Here is a 22993-nt window from a genome sequence, read left to right as displayed (position 1 = left end):
AAGATGCCTCTTTAGAACAGCGCATCCACGCATGCAAATAATCCTTATGGTTGGGGCTTTAATTCTGACCAATGCAAGATCAGATCCAAAATGAAACAGGGCGACTTTTGTAGAAAAAAAGATGTTCTTTCAAATGACATAAAAAAAGAAAAGATTTAAAAACTACACAGCAGAGATATTTGCACCTGAAAATTGGCAAAAATTTCCATTAAAAGTAACATTGTGTCTTTGCTTCCAGTTGCCTCTAAAGCCTTTTAGAGCAAATCTTATTTGTATATGTCATGGGCCATGATTACTAGTCCAGTCAGGGCATGAATCAAAGTATAGGTCAGGAGCAATGAGGAGACAAAGTAGGCCTTATATTTCTTTTGTAAAATTTTTCAGATACTTTGCTGGCCCATAAACAGAGAGACAAGTTCGTGTTATGTTCCAAACTTTGCATTGGGACTTACCACCAGGGTTTGCACTAATCCACAAAATTTCAGGCCCCTGAGAGGTGTTCTTGGGCTGCAGCACCAGGACAAAATGGCCATTTTAGGTTGTGTGGAGCATGGTACTCAGAGGTGACCCCCATTCAACTGCTTCTAGCTCTCCAACCAAAGGATATCCAGGTGAAAAATTAGTACGGTTTTGTCTCAGACGATCCGTGCAAAATTGTGTTCGATTTGGAGGAGGTTGAGCGTGGACCCCTGGTCCACTTGATATGGAATGACCCATAAGTCAGAATACCAGCACTTATTTGGCTAAGTTAACCAGATAAGTAGTGCTGCCCCGAGCTGTCTATTGACTTTGCTGCATAAGTGACTTATCTGGCTAAGTGGCGACCACTGAACATAGCCTATCTGGCTAACTAGCTTTTGACTATCGGGCTCACTGTATCTCTCTAAGGTCAGACCTGTCTAAACATAATAAGATATGAAATTTGCTAGTAAACTAGATGTGTGATGACAAAACACTCCCAACTCTCTTAGGGTTAAAATAAACAAAAAAAATAGGTAAACCTTATATGGACTTGGGTCCACCCCAGACAAAAGGCAACTGCTCTCATGCCATTCAGGGAATGAACAGCCTTTTCATCTTTATGGTGATGTGGCACAGGTAAAAAGTTTGGAAGGAAGACTGATTGAAGTGGAAATCTTCACCACCATAGGCATGAATTTAGGCTATGTGTGTACTACTACCCTGCTATGATGAAATCTGATATAAGGTGAATAAGTCACTACGGCCTGGAGCTCACTTACTTTGCAGGCTGAAGTGACTGTAACTAAAATGCAATTCTTCAGGTCAGGTACTTGAGTCTAAAGGCTTGAAGAAGATTTTCATCAGCTCAGTAAGAACACTGATGTTTCATGACACTGTTGGAAGCTTGATAAACGGCCTCAAAGCATAGCTTGCATGAATATGACAACTAGATGCTTGGGAGGAACACCTACTACAGTGAGATGAATTCCAACAGAGTTGCTTTTTAGACCAGACTCTGAAGGATGTAGAAGGTATTCAAGTAGTTTTTGTGTGGAACAAGAGAATAAATCTAGGGCCTTGACCTTGCATCAGATGGTAAACCTCCTCGATTTAAAACTATAAGACTTCCTGGTGAATTTCTTTCTAGAGGGCAGAAGGATTTTAGACTCCTTTTTAGAGAAGCTGAGAGATTGGATTACAAACCACTCAATATTTGGGCTACGAGGGACAGAGGGAAGATGCTCAGGTATAGCAACCTTCCCTGATTCTATGTGATCAGACCTGGGGAACTTCTCAATTTGATTGGTTTTTGCAGGAACAAACTCTGAAATTGAAAATGATCTTGGTCAAAAAGGAGCTATGTCCCTGGTTTCTTCTGATTTTTTTTTAATCAGGTTTTTAGTCACCAGAAGGGTAGAAGGATAAGAGTACAGAAGATCTGCTCCACAACGAAAGGAGATGGCATTCATCACCATCTGCCTTCTGATCTCCTCCTCTAGCAAAATGTTTATGCCTTTCTGTTATGGGCAGTGGGAAACAGGTTCATCACAGATATGCCCCATTTGAGGAAAATCTTGTTTGTCATGTCCTAATCCAGGGACCACGTGTGGTAGTAGAATCTTTATGGGTGGAAATTCCATCTGTGATGGGGAAGTGTATACAGTGGGGGTATACTACCATTCATCAGGCCAAAGTGAAGAGATGGACAATGAAATGCTTAACAGAAATCAGGGAAGCTAAAAAATTTGGCAGCACAATAATAATGGGAGATTTCAATTATCTTCAGTAACTCTATTGGGTCACAAGGAAGAACATGCATTAATTAGCCAAATTTCGGAGCTCAAGTTAACACACTATGTGTATGGAGACGACGTCCAAATCCTCTTACCGGTAACCGACTCTCTGGACAGCACTGTACGCCGTTGGAATACCTGCCTATACTCCATTAATAACCTCCTTTCAAATCTTAACCTGATACTCACCGACAAGACAGAGTTCCTCCTAATCACACAGGATGGTAATTTTCCTCTAAGCAACTCTCTCCTTACAGGGCTCCCAACCATCTCTCCCAGGGTCAGAAACCTTGGGGTAGTCATGGACAATCAACTAAGCTACACAGGTTTCATCAACACCACGGTAAAGGAGTGCTACTTCAAACTCCAAGTTTTAAAAAGACTAAGACCCCCTCTTTCATTTTCAGGATTTCAGGTCAGTCTTACAAGCGATCATTTTCTCAAAAATCGATTATTGCAATGCACTTCTTCACGGCCTGCCAGACAACTCCATTAAGCCTCTCCAGTTGCTTCAAAATGCAACTGCAAGGATTCTTACAAAGTCAAACAAAAGGGACCATATAACACCGATCCTAAAGAAGCTCCATTGGCTCCCAGTCAAATTTAGAATCCTCTACAAGCTATTATCAATCACCCACAAAGCCATTCTTAACATCTCTCCGCTGGACCTTTTGACCCCCCTGCAACTTCATACCTCAGCCCATCCACTGAGATTAGCGCAGAGAGGCACTCTTCAAATCAAATCTACAATCAAAACTTCTTTTAGTAAAAGAGCCTTTGCCTCTGCAGGCCCCAAACAGTGGAATCTGCTCCCACCCGACCTTAGGCTGGAACAATGCCCGTCTACTTTCAAGAAGAGACTAAAGACTCTACCGTTCAGACAAGCCTTCTCATAACTAATCGTCCCCGCCACAACCTCCACGGAATATCTCTTCCCAAGCTTTGTTCCAAAGTATATTTTTTCACTGCCTACGCTTTCTATTATATGCATGTGATTTCCAATAAAGCTATAGCAACCATCTTCCTTCCACCCCCTCCACTTGTCAACCTCCCTATCCCAGACTGGCCTATTACCCCAAAAATCCAGTTCCGATTAGTTTGACACTTTACATTTCCCCTTGCTTAAGTTGTATCCAAGTTTATCTCCTCCTTGTTCTATGTAAGACAATTTTTGTTACTGTCTGTTTATGGCTGTAATGTAAACCGGAGTGATAATTAACTCTGTTAATTGAACTTCGGTATAGAAAAGTTATAAATAAATAAATAAATAAATAGTTCTGGCAGACAGAAAAGAACTGAGGGAAGCAAATGTGACAGCAACGCAGGAACTACCATAAATGGGCAGTGAAAGGCTTTTGTATCTTTTCCAGAAAGCTCTGGAAAAAGCTGTCCGCTGGCATCCAGCTCAGTTATATGACCCACATGGCAAATTGCTTCTCTTCTGAGAAATACTTTTATATGTCACTGTAGATGCACATTCATTAGAGAAACCAGCAGCTGCAAAAAAAAACCAAACTAACCTCCAGCACAAGGAAATATGTTCTGCTAATTATCATACAGTAGCTGGGACAGGGCAATAAACTACACAGAGAAAACAGATTGACAGTGAACAGGAAAGTATCTGTGTTAAAGGGAAAGAAAGTCAATAACTGTTTCCAGGATAGTTTGCTGACTAGTGGTTTGAAGACACCAAACAAGACACGTATACCACTGATCTCTTCTGGTCAAGGCAGAAAGAGAAAGAGAGAGAGAATGTGTGTGTTTCTTAAATGATTTAAGGAGTGTTAGCTTTGAAAGGGCGCCTGATATAAATACTAGTAACTCAATCAGAAAACATGGTCATAAATATGGCCAGGAAAAACCATTTCCAAGCATTGCTCGACTCGCTTCTGAACACAGCCAGGGATGGTAACTTTCACACTGGCGCGCACGCGCACATTTGCCTGCACGTGTCAGCCCACGCCCAAGGACGCGCCCATTTTATAACGTATGCGCACGCAAATGCTGATTCTACCACGTAAATCGGGGAATTTTAAAAGGGGCGCACTCTGTCATTATTCCCAGTTCATCCCAAGTTCGCTCATTTAAGAGAGAGGTCCTCCAAACCTCCCCCTAGTCTAATAGTCTTCACTCCCCCATGAGCCCCGACCCTTAAAACCCTGCAGATCTGCCTAGCTTTCTTTTTTTAACTTTCACGCCATCCGTAGCAGAAGTAAAGTTATGTGGTAGGAGAGGCCTCGGTACGCGCCAGATCGCGTAAGTATTTATGTGCACATCTCAGGTTTACATCCCAAAACGCTCATGCCTCAGCCAGGCCACGCCCTGCCCCATTTTTTCAAAACTTCGGATGTGGGCGTTCCGGGAGATACGCCTGTAGCTTGGCGGCTTTTAAAATCAGCTCGCTGCACGTAAGCCCAACGTATTCGCCCATCCCCTAATTAACGTGCACATCGGGCTTTTAAATTCACCTTAAGTGCACAAAAAAGCCTTATTTTCAAATCTCAAAAACATAGAGACATTACTGAGAGGGGGGGGGTGATTTGTCTTACATGGAATGAGGAGGCAGGAATTCTACTTTCAATTCAAGGCTACAAAAACAGCAGGAACTTTCAGAAAACTTTGGGACAAATAGCGCAAACTCCAGAGCACAGCTCACATTAAACACCTAGGAGCAATTTTCAAACAATCCTTGACTGAGCAAAATAACAGGCTCATTTCAGCTGGTTATCTTTTTAGCTGAATATGTGTCTAAACCTAGCCGGTAAAAATTGGACTGACTAGATTTACTGCAGCTGTTTTTTTCAACCAGAATTAGCTAGTTAGTGCTGAAAATCAGGCACTAATCTGCTAAGTCCTCTTTAAAAAAAAAATAAAAATTAAGGAGTCCCCTTTTCTTCCTCCCTCCAACAATTAAAATAAATAAAAACAAAAATAGATCCCCCCCCTTCTCAGGCCACTCTTCAATAAAGAAATGAGTCCCTACGCAGTGAAAGTCCCTTCCCTTCCATCCCGCCATTTTTCAAATAAAGAATTGTGACCCCCCCCCCCGCAAGCTGAGGCCCCTTCACCTCCCTCCTTCCAGCATTTTACAAATAAAAGAAAATGCTTCTTTTTTCTCTCCTGCCCTTCCTGTTCACCGTCAAAAAAGTGTCCAAAGTAGGGATTCCAGCTTTCTCCAAAAAAGGGCAGTGACATCATGGGGTTCCCTCTTTCTCCTTTTTTAGACAGGAGGGGGAGGGGAAATCCCCTGAGGTCACTAAGCCTTTTTTTTGAAGCTGGAATCCCTGTTGTCGATCCCCTCTTCCCTGGGTGCATTTCCTTTCATTTATAAAAGGAATAGAGGGAGGGAATGGAAGGGGCCTCAGCCTCTGGGGAGACGTTTCTTTATTTGAAAGGAGGCGAGAGGGGAAAGGACAGGGCTGCTGCATGTGGGGGGGGGGGGGGGGGGTGTCACATTTTCTTTATCTGAAGGATAGCTGGACAAATTTAGGACTGGGACTGCACTACCTAAATTTATTTATTTATTTATGTGTGGTTTTTATATACCGGACTTCGTAGGATAACATCAGTTCGGTTTACATTATAACTTCAAAATCAGCAAAACAGGGGCTTTACATAGAACTTATAGGAAAACAGGGAATAAAATAAAATTAAATAAACTATACAATGAACGAGGCTTAAACAGAGAGACTTAAATAGAGGTTGTTGGATAACTGAGATGGTATAGAGAGAAATGATTGGGGGATGGAGTGGGGGGAAAGAAAGAAAGGGGGTAGGGGGGATGAAGATGGATGGAATGTATAGAGGGGATAGGGGTTGTATATTGCATATAGGGAGGGGAATGAAGAGTTGAAAGGGTTGCGTAGGGGAGGGAAAGGAGGAGTTGCATAGATTGCAAGGAACTATTTACAATAGATGCATTGGGGAGGAAATAGCATATATGGTTTTAGCATATATGAAATTTGTCTGGCAAAGTCACGCAGCTAGAATTGAAAATCAGGTTTAGCCATCTCATTTCTAGCCCCCACCCTAACCACACCCCCAGGCCTGCACATAACTTTGTCTGGCTAAATTTAGCTGATCAGGTTGAGCACTTTCAAAGGCTTTGATCTGGCCGACTAAGGGCCAGATTCATTAAGGCTTTTCTCCCGTATTGTGATAAGTGGGAAAACCCCTAAAAGGTGAATTTTTAAAGCCCGGCGGATGCCAAAACCGGTAGATACACACGCACACACACACACACACACACAAGTCAGACTGGCGAAGGTGGAGCAGATATTTAAGAGCTGCCCGCATATGTGCATACTTACCGCTACGTGCACAAATGAAAAGTCCAAAAAAAGGGGGGCGGGGTGTAGGCCCTGCCTGGGTGGGGCCATAGGCGTTCCTGAATTTAAAATAAGCCTTTGCGCATATTTACGCGCATAGGCATGCGCTGGGCTCCCCTGCTGTGTAACATTACTTCTGCTATGTAAGTAATAAAATAAAGATTAATGGGCAGATCGGCGGGATTTTAAGGGTCAGGGCTGATAGGGGAAAAGGGAGGCAATTAAACCAGGGGGGGATTTGGAAGCCCTGCTCCTTATCTGGGAAAGCTGGGAATGAACTGGGAAACTGGCAATGGGTCGGCATGCGTGTCTTTTAAAAATTCCCCCACTTACACGCTAGAAGCGGCATTTGCACACGCACAGGCACGCGCCCACGTAAAATTGAGCGCACATGCACGCAAAGTCAGGCTATTTTATAACATGCATGCAGATTGTGCATATATTTTAAAATGGCCATGAACGCATGCACACGTGCACCCGTGCACCAGTTTAAAAGTTACCATGCCTGTGAATCAGCTACTAAATCCTTACTTAGCCGGCTAGATTTCTTTGAATACTAACTTTAGTGTGTCTTTATGTAGTGAACATTTATCTGCACTCTAGGAGGCAGTGCCAGTACGGTAGGAAAGAAAAAAATATATATCAGAAGAGAGGTCATGGATGTGTGATTGGTCTAAGAATTTCACTAAGGCGTACATTACACAAATTAACTTACATCGATTACACACTTTTTTCCAAAGATGGTAATAAAATGGCTAATTCTCTAAAAATGTATGATACTACTTTTAAGAGATCAATCTTCAAAGAGCAGGCATGCGGGTAAAGTTACATGAGGCCTACCCAGATAAGTCCGCTCTGGATATACTTGGATAAAATAGGGGCAGCTATTTTTCAGACCAAATTTAAGTATGTAATTTTAGACAGAGAGTGCTCAATATGTGCATTCACTGGCTAAAGGTTAGCCCTGCCCCTGGAATGCCTCCATCAATGCTTCCTTTTGTCCAGGTATATTTTGTGTGCACACAATTTATGTGGCTGTCGGGGGAAATATTTGAAGGCTGGGTTTTGTGTGCTAACTCAAAATGTTACCCATAAAAAGCCTTTTAATGTCAGCCTCTTAATTTCTAGGAAATTAAGAATTTCTAGGAAATTAAGAGGCTGACACTCAGTATGGTTGGAGATTTGTCGTCTAAGATAAAGTTTGGATCAAGGGTGGCCAACTCCAGTCTTCAAGAGCCACAAACAGGCCTGGTTTTCAGCATGTCCTTAATAAATATGCATGAGATATATTTGCATACAATGGGTGCAGTGCATGCAGATCAATCACAAGCATAATTACCATGGCTGTCCTGAAAACCAGACCAGTCTGTGGCTCTTGAAGAAAAAACAAATTTTGCATTTGGAGTTTGAAAATTGCTTGTGACTACCACAGAACATGCGGAAAGTGACTTGGATCCAAACGCATGCTTCTGTTTTGGGCTGTGAAAGAGTAACTGAATTCAAGAGCTATACAATACAAAAATGATGAGGAATTACATTCTAGAAAGACTGCAGGAATAAAAGAAGTGGAGAGGAAAACAAAGGTTAGCACTTTTCTTACTAAACAGAATGCAGAAAAATGGCCAGCAAGTCTTCATTTCCAGTCTTCTGTTGTACTTTAGCAGAGAAGAAAAGTCACGTAAATTGGCAATAATGTCCAAACTTTTGCAGACAACAGAATGCAGAAAAAGAACAAGTTAAGTAAAAAAAGGAAGCAATAATTTGCATACCTCTACAGCTTCCCAGCCCCACTCTCGGTATTTTGCGTCGTGTGTGAGCCGCCACATATACATATATGTCTCAATAACCTCAGGTCGTAGAATGTAGTATTTCTCGTTTTGTCTTGTAGCAATGGCTTCAACACCACCATCAAACCTGAAAGCTTCTGGTCCCAGTTTAATTGCTAAAATGAATAAGGGAAAAGTACTTGTCTTTATAGCTTAACATATATCTGCACGGTTTACTCTAAGAATATGGGCTACCATTCTGCCAACTTTAACCTCCAACCAAATCACTTTTCAAACTAACCAAATATCAATTGTGTTTTTACACCCAAATTAATACTGCATCATCCATTTAACAAGGGTCGCAATTACCTTAAGAACTTTCATTGCTCAGCATCTCTAACTAAATCCTGGAAAGATCCATTTCCCTTTGTTAAAATGAGTAAGCATTTAATGTACAAGCTTGTTACATACTTGTAAGGAACTTAAAGGAGTATACCAAGTAGCTGGGGAAGTTCAGAGCTATTTAGTGGGAAAGAGAGGCTGGGGTTTTACTCTCCCCTGCGGGAGCTGCAGATGGTATGTTCCAGCTGTTTATATCCTCAAGCACCATCAATCCTTGTGGATTTTTAGTTAGCTTTTCAAAAGGACAGGAGCTCTCAGTCCCTTGTCCTTTATTTTTTTCCTAAGTACGGAAGGCAGTGGAGTCTGGGGTTTCCCTTGAGGGTCTAACTTGCCAGATTTCCCTTGAGGGTCTAACTTGCCAGATTACCAGAGCAAACTATTGTTTGCTCTGGTAATCCAATTTTTGGAGACTTTTCCCTGTAGGAGCCTTGGAACACCTACAGAGAGGATTGGGGTGTCCCTGTGTAAGGTTAGATAAGTGCTAGGGAAGATTCTGGTAGACCTCTATCATTCCTTCAAGCGATGGCTCTATCTAGTGACCCGACGCAAAGGAATTTCAACTTTAAGTACTCTGTTTAAGAGACTGTCACCTCAGTTTCAGGCAAGGAATTTTTTTCCACCCTTCCATGACTTCCTTTTGATTTCCCCCGTTTTGACCAACAAGATCATTTTGGTATCAGGGACTCAGTATCCATTGTATTGGAAAAAAAAGGTGCATTTCACTGTGAAGGAACCTGAAGATTTTGAAACACTGCTGCTGTGGACTCAAGTGGGGTTTGACTTGGAGGACAGTACCCACAGGTGTGTGTGTGTGGGGGGGGGGGGGGGGGGGGGGAGAGAGCGAGAGAGAGAGAAAAAGGAAAGACAGAGAGTGAGAGAGAAAGAGAGCGAGAAACATACAGTAAATTAGACTTCAGGAAAGATATGAGAATTGAGACTCATGTTCTGATAAAATATTTGAGACTTTATTCTAAGCATTCCACAATGGGGAGAAAGCAAAGATGAAAATTGGGAATTAAGAGGAGGACTGAACTATTTTCAATCTGAATAATCTGATCAATGGGATTGACTTTACTCAAGACGCTAAACTGAAAGCTGTAAATATTCTTCAGTCATCAAATCAACTATCAGCAAAAGAAGTTGAAAACCACATTGCTTCTCGGTGTGCATTCTGAATGTACAAGACTGAGATTATTATTAGTGCTGTTTACAAGGACGGAAAGGGGCTTGTACTGGTCCTAATGCAAAAGGGCCTTGGAACCTCATGCCCCCTCCCCCACGGGGAGCTCTGGAACTCAGAGTGCAATTGCTATCTGTGGAGAAGCCGAGAGAACTGTGTGGAACTGGGTCCATCATTATCTCTCTGGTGCTGGTTAAACAATCCGTCCCGCCCAGGGCTTACATACTTTATAACCTTCTTTGCACTTGCTTTACAAACTGAGATGCATAAACAGATAACCAGTTCCCTCTGGAGTTATTTTATAAAGCTGTTCTGTTTTCTTATACAGCACTGGCACTTTTACTAGGAGCTGTATAAAGTATACAGAAGGAAAAAATGCAGTTCCCTTTCCCCAAACCCTGCAAATAGGTAAAGTAGAAGACAGTTATAGAAAGCAGAGTTTAAGATTCTTACATGTGCGATCATAAGACTCGTGACATGTGCGTGCAATCTCTGCTCCCAGTTCAAGGAGATGACTGGCCATATCAGGTGGTGCACCATCTGCTCCAAGGGCAAACATGCCACCAGCAAAGCAGGTCAAATGGCCCATCTTGTGCTCCAGCAGACCACCTTTCCACTCAGCAATGTACGTCAGACCTCCACTCGATTTTCGGATCAGATGCGTCTCAATGGCCTGCAGAAATATGAATTTTCAAGGCTTAAGAATTCAATCATGTGGATAACATGAACCAGAAAGGTAAACATAAAAATGCAGATCTATCTAGTTTACCTCCTGTAAAACAGAAACAATTGTTACTTGCCATGTGATGTTATTTAATGGAAGGCCAACAATACATTTCTATTCAACTGAATGACACAAAATATTGAGACACGTATGGACCAACTATTACATTTAGAATCAATATCCAGACGGAACAATATAAGAATTATCAGGGTGCCTGAAGGTACTGAGAATTGAGATCTGAATATCTTGGTAAAAAGAATATTGGAAGAAACTCGTGATATTAAAGTTGGTACCCTCTGTGAAACAGAAAGGGATTATCAGGCACTGAGCCCCAAATTTGTGAACAACCAGAAACCACATCCAACATTTAGATTTCTGAGATCTGAGGTACATCAGGTAACACTGAGAGCAGCTTGCAACCGTGAACAGCAATTGTGGCATGGAAAGAGAGTTGATTTCTTTCAAGATTTATATGTAGGCTTCCACAGTAGCATGATAGATTTACAAAAGCTAAATCATTACTGATGCAAAGAGGAATTACTGTCTAATAGTGATCTGATTTGAAATAAATGGACACTGATATACAGTATGTGCAAAGAGCTATGGGACATTAACAAGGCCTTGAGTAAAGCGACTGTGGAACTGCTGCCTAGACCAGCGATTCTCAACCCATGTATGGTGACACACCAGTGTGTCGCCAAGCACCAGCAGGTGTGTTACGACGCCCGGTGTCCCCTTGCCCCAGGTGTGCTTCCCTTCTCCTTGGGGACGGACTGGCCTATCAGGGGATCGACCATTAGAGTAACGCTGAGTGCCGCCACTGGAGACCAGGCCGGCGGCGGCTGAAGAGCGGAGAGATGCTGCGTGCTGTCGCTGGAGGCCAGGCCAGCGGCGGCTGAAGAGTGGAGAGACCCTGAAGGGCCTGAAAAGCAGAGTGACACTGAGTGCCGTCGCCGGAGGCCAGGCCGGCAGGGGCTGAAGAGCGGGGAGACCCTGCATGTCGCCACCGGAGCACCTTTATGAGTTGAGCTGGGTTCCTGTATGCGAGAGACATAAAGACATAAGAACATAAGAACATAAGAAAATGCCATACTGGGTCAGACCAAGGGTCCATCAAGCCCAGCATCCTGTTTCCAACAGTGGCCAATCCAGGCCATAAGAACCTGGCAAGTACCCAGAAACTAAGTCTATTCCATGTAACCATTGCTAATGGTAGTGGCTATTCTCTAAGTGAACTTAATAGCAGGTAATGGACTTCTCCTCCAAGAACTTATCCAATCCTTTTTTAAACACAGCTATACTAACTGCACGAACCACATTCTCTGGCAACAAATTCCAGAGTTTAATTGTGCGTTGAGTAAAAAAGAACTTTCTCCGATTAGTTTTAAATGTGCCCCATGCTGACTTCATGGAGTGCCCCCTAGTCTTTCTACTATCCGAAAGAGTAAATAACCGATTCACATCTACCCGTTCTAGACCTCTCATGATTTTAAACACCTCTATCATATCCCCCCTCAGTCGTCTCTTCTCCAAGCTGAAAAGTCCTAACCTCTTTAGTCTTTCCTCATAGGGGAATTGTTCCATTCCCCTTATCATTTTGGTAGCCCTTCTCTGTACCTTCTCCATCGCAATTATATCTTTTTTGAGATGCGGCGACCAGAATTGTACACAGTATTCAAGGTGCGGTCTCACCATGGAGCGATACAGAGGCATTATGACATTTTCCGTTTTATTCACCATTCCCTTTCTAATAATTCCCAACATTCTGTTTGCTTTTTTGACTGCCGCAGCACACTGAACCGACGATTTCAATGTGTTATCCACTATGACACCTAGATCTCTTTCTTGTAGCACCTAATATGGAACCCAACATCGTGTAATTATAGCATGGGTTATTTTTCCCTATATGCATCACCTTGCACTTATCCACATTAAATTTCATCTGCCATTTGGATGCCCAATTTTCCAGTCTCACAAGGTCTTCCTGCAATTTATCACAATCTGCTTGTGATTTAACTACTCTGAACAATTTTGTGTCATCTGCAAATTTGATTATCTCACTCGTCGTATTTCTTTCCAGATCATTTATAAATATATTGAACAGTAAGGGTCCCAATACAGATCCCTGAGGCACTCCACTGTCCACTCCCTTCCACTGAGAAAATTGCCCATTTAATCCTACTCTCTGTTTCCTGTCTTTTAGCCAGTTTGCAATCCACGAAAGGACATCGCCACCTATCCCATGACTTTTTACTTTCCTAGAAGCCTCTCATGAGGAACTTTGTCAAACGCCTTCTGAAAATCCAAGTATACTATATCTACCGGTTCACTTTTATCCACATGTTTATTAACTCCTTCAAAAAAGTGAAGCAGATTTGTGAGGCAAGACTTGCCCTGGGTAAAGCCATGCTGACTTTGTTCCATTAAACCATGTCTTTCTATATGTTCTGTGATTTTGATGTTTAGAACACTTTCCACTATTTTTCCTGGCACTGAAGTCAGGCTAACCGGTCTGTAGTTTCCCGGATCGCCCCTGGAGCCCTTTTTAAATATTGGGGTTACATTTGCTATCCTCCAGTCTTCAGGTACAATGGATGATTTTAATGATAAGTTACAAATTTTTACTAATAGGTCTGAAATTTCATTTTTTAGTTCCTTCAGAACTCTGGGGTGTATACCATCCGGTCCAGGTGATTTACTACTCTTCAGTTTGTCAATCAGGCCTACCACATCTTCTAGGTTCACCGTGATTTGATTCAGTCCATCTGAATCATTACCCATGAAAACCTTCTCCATTACGGGTACCTCCCCAACATCCTCTTCAGTAAACACCGAAGCAAAGAAATCATTTAATCTTTCCGCGATGGCCTTATCTTCTCTAAGTGCCCCTTTAACCCCTCGATCATCTAACGGTCCAACTGACTCCCTCACAGGCTTTCTGCTTTGGATATATTTAAAAAAGATTTTACTGTGAGTTTTTGCCTCTACAGCCAACTTCTTTTCAAATTCTCTCTTAGCCTGTCTTATCAATGTCTTACATTTAACTTGACAATGTTTATGCTTTATCCTATTTTCTTCTGTTGGATCCTTCTTCCAATTTTTGAATGAAGATCTTTTGGCTAAAATAGCTTCTTTCACCTCCCCTTTTAACCATGCCGGTAATTGTTTTGCCTTCTTTCCACCTTTCTTAATGTGTGGAATACATCTGGACTGTGCTTCTAGAATGGTATTTTTTAACAATGACCACACCTCTTGGACATTTTTTACTTTTGTAGCTGCTCCTTTCAGTTTTTTTCTAACAATTTTTCTCATTTTATCAAAGTTTCCCTTTTGAAAGTTTAGCACGAGAGCCTTGGATTTGCACACTGTTCCTTTTCCAGTCATTAAATCAAATTTGATCATATTATGATCACTATTGCCAAGCGGCCCCACCACCGTTACCTCTCTCACCAAGTCCTGTGCTCCACTGAGAATTAGATCTAAAATTGTTCCCTCTCTCGTCGGTTCCTGAACCAATTGCTCCATAAAGCTATCATTTATTCCATCCAGGAACGTTATCTCTCTAGCGTGACCCGATGATACATTTACCCAGTCTATATTGGGGTAATTGAAGTCTCCCATTATTACTGCACTACCAATTTGGTTAGCTTCCCTAATTTCTCTTAGCATTTCACTGTCCATCTCCCCATCTTGACCAGGTGGACGGTGGTATACCCCTATCACTGTAGTCTTCCCTGACACACAAGGGATTTCTACCCATAAAGATTCAATTTTGTATTTAGTCTCATGCAGGATGTTTATCCTGTTGGACTCTATGCCATCCCGGACATAAAGCGCCACACCTCCTCCCGACTGCTCCTCTCTGTCATTGCGATATAATTTGTACCCCGGTATAGCACTGTCCCATTGGTTATCCTCTTTCCACCATGTCTCTGAGATGCCAATTAAGTCTATGTCATCATTTACTGCTATACATTCTAATTCTCCCATCTTACTTCTTAGACTTCTGGCATTAGCATACAAACATTTCAAAGTTTGTTTTTTGTTTGTATTTTTATTCTGCTTTTTAATTGATAGGGATAAGTTAGAATTTTTTAGCTCGGGTGAGTTTTTAGTTACAGGCACTTGGACTACTTTTCTAATTATTGGAACCTCACTGTCGGGATGCCCTAATTCTAATGCATCATTAGTATCCTTTAAAGATACATTTTTATTTATTTATTTTTATTTATTTATTTAGCATTTTTATATACCGAGGTAGAGCAGAGTAGCCTTCACTCCGGTTTACAATTATAACAACCTGATACATAAAACTATTGAAGACATTGAAAAAAAACAACAGCATTTAACAATCTGAGAACAGTCATGTAAAACATATGGACAAGGCAAGCTATCCCAAAGGATAGGCATATTGAAGATAAACCAGATAAAGGTGTACCAAAGGAAAGGTACATTGAGTAGACAGAGATCAAGTATAATGATAAGATAGTCTTAGATATCTGTAGGAAACTGGATGATTAGACAGAGGGGGAATAAATGACAAAATATGGGAAGCTGTGGGATTAAGTTTTGAGATTGTTGAGCAGGCTATCAGTATGAGATTGGCAGAGTAGCCAGGCTTTTAGTTCTTTCTTAAAAGATTTTGGGTTTTCTTGAGAGGCGAGGAACTGAGGTAAAGAGTTCCATAGTTTTGGGCCGATGATAGAAATGGCTCTGTTTCTGGTGGACGAGAGTTTAGCAAAAGGGAGTGATGGAATCACTAGCTGTATTTTACTAGTTGATCTTGTTGTGCGTGGAGAATACTGGATATGAATGATGTCATCAAGTGCGGTGTAGTCTGCTTTGTATATTGCTTTCTGTAAAGTTGAGAGGATCTTAAATTCGATTCTTTGTTCAATTGTGAGCCATTGTAATTGCTTGAATACGGAGAGATGGTTCGGAGAGATGAATACATCTCTCCGAACCATGCGCTGCTGAGCGACTGTCGGCTTTCCCCTTTGTTCTAGTTTAAAAGCTGCTCTATCTCCTTTTTAAAGGTTAGCGCCAGCAGTCTGGTTCCACCCTGGTTAAGGTGGAGCCCATCCCTTCGGAAGAGACTCCCCCTTCCCCAAAAGGTTCCCCAGTTCCTAACAAAACTGAATCCCTCTTCCTTGCACCATCGTCTCATCCACGCATTGAGACTCCGGAGCTCTGCCTGCCTCTGGTGACCTGCGCGTGGAACAGGGAGCATTTCAGAGAATGCTACCCTGGAGGTTCTGGATTTAATCTTTCTACCTAAGAGCCTAAATTTGGCTTCCAGAACCTCCCTCCCACATTTTCCTATGTCGTTGGTGCCCACGTGTACCACGACAGCCGGCTCCTCCCCAGCACTGTCTAAAATCCTATCTAGGTGACGCGTGAGGTCCGCCACCTTCGCACCAGGTAGGCATGTTACCAGGCGATCCTCACGCCCACCCGCCACCCAGCTATCTACATTCCTAATAATCGAATCACCAACTATGACGGCCGACCTAACCCTTCCCTCCTGGGCAGTAGGCCTTGGGGAGATATCCTCAGTGCGAAAGGACAATGCATCACCTAGAGAGCAGGTCCTTGCTACAGGATCCTTTCCTGCTACACCTGGTTGGTGCTCTCCCATTATGAGACCTTCTTCCTCCAAGGCAGCACCAGGGCTGCCAGTCTGAAGTTGGGACTTGACTACTATGTCCCTGAAGGTCTCATCTATATACCTCTCTGTCTCCCTCAGCTCCTCCAGGTCTGCCACTCTAGCCTCCAGAGATCGGACTCGTTCTCTGAGAGCCAGGAGCTCTTTGCATCGCATGCACATGTACAACTTCTCACCGGTGCCATACTGAGTCAGACCAAGGTCCATCAAGCCCCAGCATCCTGCCTTCGATAGTATCCAACCCAGGTCACAAGTACTTCACAGATCCCATAAAGTAGATCTAATTCCTGTTACTCCAAGGGACAGCAGAGCTATCTTTAGTATACTTGGTTAATAATGTGTTATGAACTTTTCCTCCAAGAACCTGTACAAACTTCTTAAACCTCACTATGCTAGCCGCCTTGATCACGTCCTCTGGCAACAGATTCCATAACTTGACTGTGCTGACTGAAAAAGTACTTTCCACAATCTTTTTTTCAATCTGTTGGTTGTTAGGGTCATGGAGTACCCCCTTGTTTTAGTATTATTTGAAAGGGAAAATAACCATCTTTTATCTACCCGTTCCACCCCATTCATGATTTTATAATTGTTATTAAGTCCTCTCTCCGCCGTCTCTTTTCTAAGATAGGAAGAAAGCTGTGAGCTGGGAGAAACAGAGAAGCCTGCTGGTAGTTTTTCTGTTTTACCAATCTCTTCTATGTGATGTTTTCCCTGGACAGCCAGTCTGAGCTAGGCTGGCAGTGGGCCCCTGCTGATATAACAAAGAGAATGCAAAGTACTACAAGACAGGCAGTGCTATCAGATAAACAGTGCAGATTTCTGCACTCTGTTGTGAAAGAAGGCTGCATCCAGCGCATGGCTTCGGAACTGGCCAAAACGACTGTGTTCAGTCTTTGCTTTAGCTACTTGGCACAGATTCCTGCTGATTACCAGGGTATGGTAAAACTCTCCAGAGTTATTCTATTCCTTCTTACCGTGTCTGGCAACCGGCAACGCAGAACTGAGGCAGCATCTGCGATGTCTGGTGGAATGAGAAGATCCAAGCATGATCCTCTGCTCCAATCCAAGATAGCACCTGTTAACGAAGCTCCAGATCCTTCTTGCCCCTATAATGGCTGGCCATATTAATTTAAAGGACATTCTGAAAGCAAACAGCAAAACTGTTTGCAAATTCAAATCTAAGCTAGTGGTGATCTCAGCTCAAATCGCTTCTTGCCATCAGCAAACGGATATGATGAAGGGAGAATCTCACAGATTAAAGACGACTTGTTACTTTTGGAGAGATTGAAAGCATATTGTGAAGTGAGACCTAAAAGAGACCAACAACCACAGTAGATGGGAATAATATCCAACTGTTGGATATTATTGCATTACAGGGGTACAGCTTGAAGGGGTGGAGGGCACTGATCTAATTAAATGTATTAAGGATCTCATTCCTTAACTCTAATGTTATTATTGCATGTACAGGGGTACAGCTTGAAGGGGTGGAGGGCACTGATCTAATTAAATGTATTAAGGATCTCATTCCATGACTGCTAGATACCACTTTTCAGAGGCCTTTTGAAGCTGAATGGGCTCGTCATATCTCATCCCACCTGTTGGGTGGTAGAGGCTATTTCAGACCTTTTATTTTCAAGGTTTTATGGAATCTGCAAGCCCTTGTAATTCTCACCAGCGCTTAGACCATATGTCCACTTACCTAGCAAAGGAAAAAGCTTCTAGTTGTCACAGATATCTACTTCTGTGAGTCACAAACAACTCTTGGCTTTTCATCCTCAATTGAAGGCCCTAGACGCTCATTTTGGTAATTTTTTTATTCAGCGAGAATGAGGGTCAGTCTTAACTCCATCTACAACTTCAGGGAACCTACTGAACTTCACAAGTTTATCGAGGTCAATAAATTACTGGAAGGGATGTCCATTAAGAATTCGGCTAATCTTGCTGCTGATACTGCAGGCTTTTTCCTTTTTCTTCCCTAGATTAGTGCAGGTTCCTATCTTATTTCATGTGCCCAGCACATTTACTGTCTCGGGAATGTTCCTTATCTACCCAACAATTTGAGCTCTCAGACTTGTGGCTTATATATAATATATCCTACATGTGTATTGTACAGTCTATTTTATTGCTGTTTCCAAGAGCTTGTTTCCCTTTGTTTATTTATACCTGACCGATTGTAATGGTTGTTACGTTTAAATCTTTTCCAGCTTATATTGGGAAATGTGCATTTTTTGTTACTGTTCCTTTTTTCTGGTCTAGGGCTTGGTACCAGAGATTATATCTCTGATGCTAGATGATGTGTAGATTTATATGAAGCTAGATGCTGCTAGATGATGTGTAGATTTGTGTAGATGCTAGATGATGTGTCTCTACAGCGGGACCATCTAGATGATGCTAGATGATGTGTCTCTACAGAGGGACCATCTATATGGAATGCCATTCCCCCTGATCTCAGACAGGAACCATGCTTACTAACATTTAGAAAAAGGCTTAAGACTTGGTTGTTTAAACAAGCCTTTCCCAAACCTAACTGAAGCACCACAACAACTATTGAGAGACCCTCAGCACTTTGTAAATAATTGCTCATCCTACTGTTAAGTTACTCTAGCTTTGTCTTCTTCTTCCCCCAGTTCTAGCACCCTTGTTTTATTGTAACTTTTTTGCTCCTCTTCACTTGTTAAATGTTCAAGCCATTTTACACCCCTTGTTAACTGTAAACCAGCATGATGTGATTGTATCATGAATGCCGGTATAGAAAAGCTCTAAATAAATAAATATAGATTTTTCCTTTTTGGTTGCTGGAATTAAGTGGCTATCTTGGATTAAAGTTTCCCTCCTTGAAAGGCTCGCGCATTGCACTGGCTGGCTGACGCATTTTTTGTGGTTATGCTTAGATTCATTTTTTCTGCTGACAGTATTAAACTTTCCATTTTGGCATTGATTAATGCACTAGACAATGTGTTTTTTTTTTGCCTTGATGAAACATATATCTGTGTGTTTGTGTGGAGGGGGCTCTTTACATGTTCTTTTTTTTCTGTTATGGCTGACTTCCATAAGCACATCAGACTTTAAGAATTCACCTTTACGTCTAGAGGGTTGGAAAAAGTCTGGGAAAAAGAATTGAAAATTAATTTATATGAAAGTCAATGGGAAAATATTTGGATGAAAGTGCCATGTTGCTCCTTTCGGCTTCTGTAACACAATCTAATTTTTTCCTTGTCATCACGCCTTGTGGTCTCCAGTTAGGATGCATACAATTGTATCTTCCATTTACAATTTATATTCATTTTATATGTTGGATATTGGAACATTGGATCACAATTATTTCTTTTGCTCCAGTGTGCAGCTTTTTTGGTATAATGTATGGGATATTATTTGTAAAATATTGAAGTTGAAGGTATCCCTTTCTTTTCCTATTGTTATTTTAATGTCTTCTCTCTTCCAACAGATTCTCTCTCTCTCCCTGCCAAAATTCTGCTGACTATAACTTATAAAAATATATTGGGATGCTGGAAAGATTATTCCTCTCAATGATGTGTCTGGTGGAATACAGTTTGTCTAACACATAAATATGAAGTTGCAGCTGCTGAAAAACATGACCATGCTTTTATGATCTCTAAAGTATGGGACACTGTACAAAGATAAACTGATCACCTTTGATATTTGTATTATTTAGTTTGGGCTTTTACTGACTTATGCAATCTTCTTTTGTGTATTCTTGTGTATCCAAGCAATGGTTTTGCTTGTTTTGTTGTTAATGCTTTACTCGTAAAAATCTATAAAACTTGTTTGAACTTAAAAAAAGAAGGCTGCATCTAAAGAAACATTCTAGCAATGACAGAGAAAAAGAAAAGATGTCTGTGAGCATGTTGATCCAGAGGCTTTGAAACAAATAACTTAAAAAGACCCTTAAAAAACCAAACAAAACAAAACCTATTCCTTTGCAACATCTACTAAACTAAGGAGCACAATCTATAAAATGTCTGCAGATGGTCTTTCCATTTAAACAGCAACAATCAGGAATTATAGCCACTTAACTGGTTAGCAGTGACCAGTACGTCATGAGGTGGGGGGTGATGGAGCACACCAACCTCAATAATCCCACTCGACAAACCACACTGACCAAGGAATGGTGTATAAATGGCTGCAGCTTTATTGTTGGCAAACATCAATATAAACAGTGCCTATATACCCGAGCCACAACAGAGATAGATGCTATCCTTAGAATGTGTGGCAGGCAGTGCATTACCTGAAGGACCTGGGCCCACCACAGGCAAGCAAAGACCAGTCTTTCCGAGAGGCGCTCCTTGTTGGCATTCCCAGTCAGCCCGCTACAGACAAGCAAGGTGACTATCCAACAAATAGGGACAACCAGTCTGCTGCTATACCAGGACTGCCAGATAATCCCCCAGCCAAATCAAAATGCCTAACATGACCTTCTGCGCACTGTCTCCAGTTGGAAACCCCCCTTCTGGCTCAGGTACCCTGCCAAAGGTACTGGGTTTCAATATGGGACCAGGTAGCAATACACCATCCTAGACCCCTCCTCACTCAAAAGCTGTGGCCGTGGCTTCAAACAGTGAATAGACCCTTCTGGATGGCCCACTTTAAAGCATTCAGGAAGAGGTCCTGGGCCATGTCTGAAAGGTGCACCCCATCCTTGCAGAAAAGTCCTCACGTTCAATGCATAGTCAATCGTGCCTAAGGTGATGACCTCCTCGATGCTCTGAGAATTTGCCTGATTGTTCAGTTTTTGCATCCACCATTCCCAAAGCTTTAAGAGCATAAAATGGTGGCGAGGGATGATCTCAGACCACATAACCTTCATACAGGGTATAAAGGACAAGATAAGGGCATTGTCATTCCAGATATTGTCAATTAGGAGCTGGCGGGATTAATGAATGATGAACACCTTGGGGGGAGGGGGTGGATTTCGCCAGCAAGTGATGCAGAAGGGGGAGGAGATGATCCCAATACATTCTTCTTCTGCCCAACTATCGCACCATCATATCTCTGGGCATGAGACCCATATATGCGCCATCCTCGTCCTTTGTTGCATGGTGCTTAGTCCAATACACAAATGAGTGTCCCATAATCCAAACCATCTATTGTTGCTGGCGAGTTCCAATCTCTACAATGATACAACATTGTTAAGACAAGAAGGAACCTGCGGACATACCACAGCAACACCAACCCAAAACTCATGCATCAACTGACTAAGTGTCCAGTGTCCAGGGGAGCCATTCGCATGTCTGATATATGAAGGGTAAGCGGGGGAGTGCCATCTGCCAATGTGCTATATAGATGGGCTGAAGAGACCTGATGCTGTGACACTGGAAGCAGCTCTGATCCGGAAAGAGGTGTGTGCTGAATAGTTCCGTTACAGCCTTGCATGCTTCAGGATGACGCTGAACTGGAATCTGCTCAATGGGAGCAGATTGGTGTGCACGAGAAACTGAACTGGCCCAGAAGGCCTGAGTGCTACATAGTGCAAGACGTTCATCACAGGACAGGTGGGCAAACCCGGGACCGTAGCCAAGGCAAATGACACACCCCGACCCTGCTAATCAGTTTTTGACATCCTGATCTTTAGCCACAACTTACCACTGCGGACCGAAACATCAGCTGTGCGGACACCAGAATAATCATGGCTGAGAGTGACCACAGATACCAGCTTGCTCACCCTGAGTGCAGTGAAGAAAGTGATAGAGAACACGGTGCGAAAAAGAGCCAGCTCAAGCAGATCAGCCACCACCAATGGCAAAATGTGCCACAGCGTGAGTAAGTACTCATGCAGAATTGGCCTTCAGTCATCGGGAATACTTGGCATAGACTTCATCCAACTAGCAGGAACTTGCCTCATAGCGAAGTCTTTGATTGGTTTGGACCAACCCTGAGCCTTGGCAGAAAAGGCAAATCACACTAAGTGAGCCTGGACCATGCCCCTGGGAATTCCGTTCTGCCTGGCTCGAGAGGAGGGAGACCAGATCCTGTTCAAGCCAGTGGTTTCTAGAAATTCTGTAACTGCCAAGGAATCTCTCACAAGCTCGCCAGGTGGATGGTGCAATGGATTTATGTAACATATTGAGTGCCACACATCTACCACCATATTCAGCTCAAGGCATTTCAAAATCATTAATCTTAATTCAGTAATTGGGGGGCACTTGGCAGACTGGCAATTTATAATCTCTCCAACTGTCAATTTATCACACCAGAATACCACCCTCCTATTAGGCAAAGCTCACCCCAAACATGGAGGGAGACCATGATGGGAAAAAGTTCCAGGAAGGTGATAGCTGATGTAACACCTGACAGCGCCCGGTCCTCGGGCCAAATCTCCGTGCACCAGGACCCCTGACAGTACAGGCTGAACCTCAGCCCCCAGAGGTGTCTGAGTACAATTCTAAGTCCAAGCTGGAAATTAGGGGTGGCAGCCACACAATTGTTCCATTGAAGTTGGCCAAGAAGTATTCCCAAATCCTCACACAGTGCATGCGTGACAAGGATCTGGCCATGTCTCTTCTTCACCACTGAGGATGCCAAAATGAGCCTACACAGGAAAACCCGCTCCATGGGAGTGATCCTACAGGTGAAAGCCAAACTGCCAATGAGAGATTGGGTGAATGCTCAGGTAACTTTGTGAGCCTGGTGTGTGCTGCGAATTAGGGCTTGTAAC

General features: G+C 42.6%; 1 protein-coding gene across 1 annotated transcript in view; it reads right to left on the bottom strand.

The window, feature by feature from the left end:
- The window catches only part of MAN1A1 (mannosidase alpha class 1A member 1), a 553608-nt gene that overhangs the window by 25417 nt on the left and 505198 nt on the right, over window positions 1-22993 (bottom strand). The window contains exons 9-10 of the mRNA XM_029596415.1: window positions 10385-10604; window positions 8353-8525 (exon numbers count right to left, since the gene is read on the bottom strand). Of these exons, the coding sequence (XP_029452275.1) occupies window positions 8353-8525; window positions 10385-10604 (393 nt within the window). The remainder of the gene's footprint in view (window positions 1-8352; window positions 8526-10384; window positions 10605-22993) is intronic.

Source organism: Rhinatrema bivittatum, chromosome 3 (assembly GCF_901001135.1).
Source record: "Rhinatrema bivittatum chromosome 3, aRhiBiv1.1, whole genome shotgun sequence".
Lineage (NCBI taxonomy): Eukaryota > Metazoa > Chordata > Amphibia > Gymnophiona > Rhinatrematidae > Rhinatrema > Rhinatrema bivittatum.
This window is presented reverse-complemented; position numbering and strand designations above follow the sequence as displayed.